The following is a 7135-nucleotide window of genomic DNA, read 5'->3' as shown; positions in this document are numbered from 1 at the left end:
GGGGGGAACGTGTTTTTGGGGGGCGGGAGGGATGTTGGAGAGGGGGCGAGCATGGGCGCGGTTGCTGGCGCTGGTGGCGCGGGGCGGCGGCGCGCATCACAACAGGCGTGTGCAGTCAGCGGGGCCGCGATCGCGCGGGCGACGTCGGCCGCTAGAGCGCGCTCGTGGCTGCCTCACCGGCGCCGACGAAGAAGTCGACCCCGAGGCCGGCGCCCCTCCTGCAAGGAGTGCCAAGGGATGCGCGTCAACGCGAGCAACAGGCGCCAGTCGCGCCCATCCGCCTGGCGTCTGACAGCCACCGCCACCGCCCGCGCCTGCAGGCGCCCGCCACCCTGCCTGACGGCACCCGCGAGGCGCCCGCGCCCCTGCGGCCGTCCGGCCGCCGCGCCGCAGCCTCGCGAGCAACTGCGCGCCTCTCGCGCCGCACCCCGGGCTCCTGCGGAGCCACGGCCGCCGCGCGCACCCACGAGGCTCTGCTGGCCGCCCGCTCCGCCGCCGCCAGCCGGCCCGCCGCCGACCCAATCGCAACCTGCGCGCTCGCGCCCTCACCTCGAGTTCGAGATTGTCATGTTGAACATGACCACGGTCCTGTTGGCCTCGATGACCGCCGCGTCACCCAGGAAGTCAAAGTTCAGGGACACGTCCGGGGCGAGGGCGGTGACGTTGACGTTGCGGCTGAGGTAAACGGCGTATGACTTGGCCACGCTGCGGGTCGGAGCGGCGCGGGTGCGTCGAGGAGGGGGTGGGGATGTGCGCATGCGTGAGAGGTCCCGCATGGACGTGCGCGTGCACGGCAGTCGGTGCTGCATGCAGATGCTGATTGTATGTGTGTGACGGGGTGGTGAAGCGAGTGCTGGTCTAGTTGCAAGTGTGTGCGCATGTTGTGCGTGCGCATGCGTTGAAGGTGAGGTTTGTTTGCCGTATGCCTACAGCGCAGGTGTTGCAGACGTGTGTGAAAAAGGTTGTCAAGATGAGTCACTCTTCGGGTGCCCTTCAAGGGCTCGGGGGGCCCAGGGGGGGAGTACGCGGGGCGGGCACGCACGCGACGCGCTACGCCGCTGCCTGTGCAGCCGCGCCGCCCATGCAGCGGTCAGGGACGGCAGCTGGGATCTCGCTCGGCCGCCGGCGGCGCGCATGCGGCCCGAGCCGCGCCAGCCGCCCGCCGAGGGTCCTGCCGCCCGACCACTCGCGCGCGGGCGCGCACACCGAGCGCGCACCTGTTGTGCGCAAACTCCTCTGCGGTGAGGGTCACGTCCTCCACCAGGACAATGCGCGTGACCGACTGATCCTGCAGCGCGTCCCGCATCGTCATGCACGCCGCGACCCCAGAAGGCGGCGCCTGCGGCGTGCACGCGCCCGACTGGGACACGTATGCCGTCTTCCTCGCCCCCGTGCCGCGCGGGATCAGCGCTACTGTCAGGAAGCATACGGCCCATTTCCAAGAGAATGGGCATGCTGCTCGCGGCATGCTGCTGCCGATGAGCCTCTCGCAATCAGATGCCCGGCGACGGCACACTCATGGCCCTGGCGCGTTCCCCTGAGTTTTTGTCTATTGAACACAAACTTTGGATGAGGAGCGAGTACACGTCTTGGGTGACTGCTAGCACAGAAAATCAGTGGGGTCCATCCGTGGTCATCGCCCTACGAAGGGCGTGAGTGGGTGGACAGCGAAATTGAGACGTGTCGTGCGTTGGATACGATCAGAGGGGGAACGGCACCATCACGTAGCAGCAGAATCAGTCACTGCCGACTCGGGGTGTGGCCGTCGCCCAACTTGACACCCGCAATGATGATCACTGCGGGTGTCCCACACCTAGTGGCGACACGCTCGCAGATCGGCTGCGCAATCGAAGGCGCCATTACAAAGTTAGGACAGTGCCCCCCAAGCGGCCCTGCGAGTGGGGCGCCCGCGAGCATGCGCCGGCGATTGGGAAGCGCAGCGCCTAGGTCTGGCGGCACGCATGCTGTGTGGGGGCCGTTGCAAGGTCAAAAGCAAGAGTCCATGACAAGACAGTGCCTGTCACGTTCAACATGTGTGGCCGATGGGCGATGGTCCATCACATATCCGGTGGCCGACTTGCGTGTACAGCGTGGCTAGGCATGGCAGGTGTCGAAGGCAATCCCCCAGCTGCATACCAACGGCACAAATGTGTTTGCTCGTAGGTATCAAACACTCTGAAGGCAGCATGCTGTTGTGCATGCACGCCTTGCCCAGCAAACGCAGACGCGGGGCGGAGGTTTCGATAGGGTCACCGCCAGCGAGTGCCGGCGCCCAACATTGCAAGCAGCCCAGACTGTGACGCCAGCGCATCAGCGCCGCCCCTGGGACCAAGCAGCGCGGCCCGCTGGTCACATGCACAACAGTGGCATGCGTGCGGCAACGCAGAGAGGAAGCTAAAAATCTTGTCACCCAGGTCGGCTTCGCTGCTGCAGCCAGCAAGCGCACATGGGGTGGGGATGCGCCATCTCTCAGCAGTGGTTGGATGTGAGGCAGGGTAAGTCGAAGGAAGAACCATTCCAAGGCGGGCCAGTTGACAAGCCATGGTTCAAGAAAACCCATCCTCATGCTGCATGTCGTACTTCAAAGCTGGCACATATCTGATCCCTCTGACCCCGCCCCAAATCCTCAGTACTACAAGGGCCGAGTGTTGCATTGGCGATGCCACAACGTTTGGAGGACAGCCTGCCAAGCCCGGGCGCCTGTCGGATGCCAGGGTGCAAAATCCAGCGCGCAATCTGGCTGCGGGACCCATGCACTCTTGAGCGATTGCAACGCCGCAGGCCTCACGCCTTGGTTGACCAGTCAAAGATGTTTTGGTCAGCCTGCCGACAACAAGTGGGGCAAAGCCTGCAGCTGCAGGAATTCATGCAATTGATGTGTTTATGCCCCCACCGGCAGCCTGTGCTGGTGGTCCTTCATGCCGGTTGGAGGACCCCACACGTCACCCGCCGCAAGCAGGAGCCGCCCTCGCCAGCCCGCGGTGTGCTGGAGCAGGAGCGGAGCAGAGCAGGCTTGTGCCTGGCAGTTGACTGCAGTGCTTTGCACAAAGACAGGCAGGCACTAGCAGGCTAAACGGCCGTCATGCACCTGATTCGGCAGGTGGCGCAGTTTCGGTCCCTGAGCTCAGCTGCAGCCCAGGTGCACCTCCACACTTGCCCCGACCGTCGCGTTTCCACACGCAGCCAATGTCCATGGGCCCGTTGATTGTATGTTTGTTCTTGTGAATACTGGCCGTGTTATATAGGCGAGTTAGGCGGGCGCGCGGCCTCAAGCACATCATCCGCCCCGATCACCTCAACTGCAGAGGCCGCGAGTGGGTTGGGTGCCGCGCGTCCCTGCACAAGAATATTCTGTGAAGATGACGCTCCGCGCTTTGGCGGTGCGGTGGGGCCTGCTGAACAAGCATGAGGAGCATCACGAGCGCGACGAGGACCCCCTGTGGAGGGTGAGCCGGGGGGCAGCCCCACCCGCGAACGCTACGCAACCATGGTAATGCCCATGGTTTTATGTCTATGTTTCGCCAGATGCTCGTGCCAGGCGCTGAGCGCCGCCCGCCCCGACAGCCCCGCCGCGTTGCACGATGCCGCCATGCTTGTGCCACGCCGCAACCCTGCCCCTCGCCCGGCACGCATGCGGCCGCTGTCCCCTGTCTTGCACTTTTCGCAGGCGCCTTTGCACAAGGACGCGGACCATGAGATTGGCGGGATGTCGTGCAACGACGACAAGCTGCTGGCGGAGATGCGCAAGTGCGCCTGGGGAGCCAGCGGGCGGCTCGGGCCGGGGTCTGCGCGGGGGGACGCATGCGCCGGGGCCGCCGGGCGTGCGGGCGCGGCACGCCCCGCCGCCCACTCGGCTCGGTGCCACGCGGCGCCGCCGAGCCGCCCTGACTGCGGGATCCGGCCTTGCCTGCCCCGCGCGCGCCGACGCGCCCCGCGCCCCGCGCCCCGCGCCGCGCCGCGGCCCGCAGGGCCATCATGGCATGGGTAAAGTCCATGGGGCGGCAGATACTGGGCGGCAACCTCAACCTCGTGAACTCATCGTTCCCTGTGCTGATGTTTGAGCCGCGCAGCTACCTGGAAAAGCTGGCAGACCCGTGGGTCTACCCAGGTGGGCGTGCGCATCGGCGCGCCTGATCGTGCACGCATACATGCGTGTGTTTCTGCGAGAGAGGGGGAGGAAGGAGGAGGAGGAGGAGGGGGAGAGAATGTGCGTTTGAATGCGCGTTGTGTTCGCTCGGAGTCTGTGCATGTTTGGCGTGCGGGACTGCATTGTGTGAGATTGACACAGGTGTTTGGGCGCAGGCAGGACGGCGAAGGAGCCAGCTGTGCGTAGGCACGAGAGCACGTGTGTGGCAGCTGTCAGCATGCGGCCCAGGCGGCGCCCACGCCGTCTCACGCCTGTAAGGGCTTGAAGCAGCACGCCTGCGGGCCATCAGACATGCTGACGTCAGCACCACAGCATGCACCCGCCCACCCCCTCTCACACGCGTATGCGTGCACACACGCGCACACACACACACACATACACACACACACGCACATGCACACACATGCACCACCACACACACACACACGCACACACACACGCACACGCGCGCACACAAACACACCCTCTCACACACACTCACACACTCACAACAACACACTCAGACCTGATCAACGCGGCAGCTGCGGCCAGCGACCCCCTCGACCGGATGAAGCTGCTGGTGACGTGGACGGTGGCCGGCATGCACCGCGGCTTTGAGACGTGGAAGAAGCCCTTCAACCCCATCCTCGGGGAGACCTGGCAGGCGTCGCTGGAGGGGGGCATCGACCTGTACATGGAGCAGGTGGGCGGGGAGGCGGCTGGCCATGCGGGTTGGTGGGTGGAGGAGTCAAGCTTGCATACGTGTGTGTGTGTGTGTGTGCAGCGTGTATGTGCACATAACTTTGCGCATGCCACGTGTGCGTGTGTGTGTGTGTGTGTGTGTGTGTACACAGCAGGGCCACCCGACGCGACGCGCCCGCTTCGACGCACCCACCCCCGTGCGCGCGTGCTGCGCGGCCTTGTCCTTCCCCCAGCTGAGCCACCACCCGCCGGTCAGCGCGTACGAGCTGGTGGGCCCCGGCGGCAGCTGGCGCTGCTCGGGCTGGAGCCAGCCCGCCGTGGCGCCGGTGGTCAAGTTCTACGGGATCAAGACCCTGGCCAAGGGGCGGCGGAAATTCGAGATGCCTGATGGGACGTCGATAGAGTTCTTCATGCCACACTATGCCATTAAAGGTGGGCCGCGCTGCATTCATAGCATGTGCGAGAGCCAAACTCGCATGACGTTGCAGGGGGGGGGATGTTGTGGCGAAGTTGCGTTTCTTCGCTGACAGCGGTCAACGCTGGAGAAGGGCGGTGCATTCGGAGGCGTTGGCGCAGCTAAGGGCCTCCTCCCGCTCGCGGCGCCCGACCCCGCCGCCGCGCCCTCCGCGGCCTGTGCGCAGGGGTGGTGTACGCGGCGCGGCCGCGCGCGGAGGTGCTGGGCGTGCTGCGCATCGTGGATGCGGCCAACCATCTTGAGGCAGTGGTGGCGTTTGGGCCCGTCAAGGTGCGCGCGCCGCCGCCGAACCACCTTGCCGCCGCTGGGGCGGCCCGCGCGGCCCGCCGGCGCCTCGGGCGGCGCGACTGCGGCCGCGGGCCGCTCGCGGCGGCGCCATGCGCGGGCGCGGGCTGCTCGCGGTCGGCGAGTGGTAGCTGCCGGCTGCCGCATCGCCCTTTGTTCGACGCTCTGCACGTCAAAGGCCGCCCCCTCCCCCCTATGAAATTCTTCTGATGCGCAGGGCGCGCGCCACCGGGTGCTGTCGCGCGCCGACGCGGTGTGCGGAGAGATCTACCGCCTGCCCGGCGGCGTCGCCACCAACGGCACCGCCGCGCCCCGCGGCGGCGTCGGCGGCGGCGCGCACGGCGCGCTGCAGCGCTCGGCGACGGAGGCGCAGCCGCTGAGTGACATGGCTTTGGACAGCGACGTCGGGTCCCTGCCCAGCGGCGGCAGCGAGGGCGGGGAGGGGGACGACGAGGACGCGGCCATTTTGGACGCGGTGCTGACAGACACGGCGGCCCCCGACGCCGCCGACCGCCGGACCTCCGGCGCCGGCGGCCCCGGCGCGGCGCCGTCCTCGCCCGCGCCCCCGCGCCGCGAGAGCGCCGCCGGCGAGAAGCGCAAGGCGCGCCGCAGCAGCGTGACGAGCAGCGACGTGGGCGTGAGCGCCGACGGGTCGCGCGCGGGCGCGGCGGCGGGCGACCTCGCGGGCGCCGACGGCAGCGAGGGGGCGACATACCACCGCAACCACGGGGTGCGCGTGCCCGGCGTCGCCGTCGCGCGGATCGAGGGCAGCTGGCTGTCGCACCTCAACGTCGACAGCAAGCGCTACTGGACGCTCGCCGAGTCGAAGCCCAAGCCGTGGCTGCCGCCGTCAGCCGGCCGGGTGCTGCCGTCGGACGCGTCGTCGCGCCGGGACCTGCGGACGCTCAAGACCGGCGACTTTGAGGCGGCGCAGAGGGTCAAGGAGGAGATGGAGGTCGAGCAGCGCGCGGACAGGAAGCTGCGGGAAGCTGCGGGCGTGTACGAGCACCACTGATGCGCCGCCGCGCGTGCGTCGCGGCGGGCGGCGCGGCCCGGGCGCGGGCGCGGCCCGGGGCCGTCGGGCGGCCCCGCAGGGCGCATGCCGGCGCGGGGTTGCGCGTTTGCAAGGGTCCTGCGGGCCGCGCCCGCCCGCAAGATTGTACATGACAGCGCGGCGCGCTCAATGGAGCGGAGAGCGGCGTGGCGGGCGCACATTACGAGCCCGATGGTGGATCCCCCGCCCTCGGCGGTCCCCGCGTTTTTTGCCCCTGCGTCAGGCATCTGCGGTCGGCGTTTCGCAGAGACGCCCTCTGCTTGTTGCAAGAACCCGTTGAGATTCTAGATTGACGCCATCAAACACAAAGCCCCAAACATCGGCGTGACGCCGAGGCTGTCGTCTCTTTACCCCCCATAAGCCAGGCTTGGGCGCCGCTCCCCTGGCACCCTCGCGGCGCAGGCCTTTCGGTCGCCGCACCGCGTTGAGAGCCGTAGCAGACGTGCGGCTGCCCCTACCCCCCCGAAACCCCTCCCCTCCCCCCCTCTCTCCC

The 7135-nt window shown here is 67.7% G+C and overlaps 2 protein-coding genes across 2 annotated transcripts; one reads left to right on the top strand and one right to left on the bottom strand.

The window, feature by feature from the left end:
* Positions 1-151: 151 nt before the first annotated feature.
* MNEG_12224 (hypothetical protein) lies at positions 152-1306 on the bottom strand (the record flags this gene model as incomplete). The annotated part of the gene is made up of 3 exons (XM_014039305.1): positions 152-218; positions 550-705; positions 1218-1306. The coding sequence occupies 3 exons, from the start codon at positions 1304-1306 to the stop codon at positions 152-154; spliced, it is 312 nt and encodes a 103-aa protein (XP_013894759.1).
* A 2053-nt stretch (positions 1307-3359) lies between these two features.
* On the top strand, positions 3360-6603 carry MNEG_12223 (Oxysterol-binding protein 9; the record flags this gene model as incomplete). Its single annotated transcript, XM_014039304.1, has 7 exons — positions 3360-3446; positions 3668-3747; positions 3969-4108; positions 4651-4829; positions 5062-5260; positions 5470-5573; positions 5806-6603. 7 exons carry the CDS (start codon positions 3360-3362, stop codon positions 6601-6603), a joined length of 1587 nt encoding a protein of 528 aa, XP_013894758.1.
* Between the last annotated feature and the right edge of the window lie 532 nt (positions 6604-7135).

Source organism: Monoraphidium neglectum, assembly GCF_000611645.1.
Source record: "Monoraphidium neglectum strain SAG 48.87 unplaced genomic scaffold scaffold03130, whole genome shotgun sequence".
In the NCBI taxonomy this organism is placed as follows: Eukaryota; Viridiplantae; Chlorophyta; class Chlorophyceae; order Sphaeropleales; family Selenastraceae; genus Monoraphidium; species Monoraphidium neglectum.
This window is presented reverse-complemented; position numbering and strand designations above follow the sequence as displayed.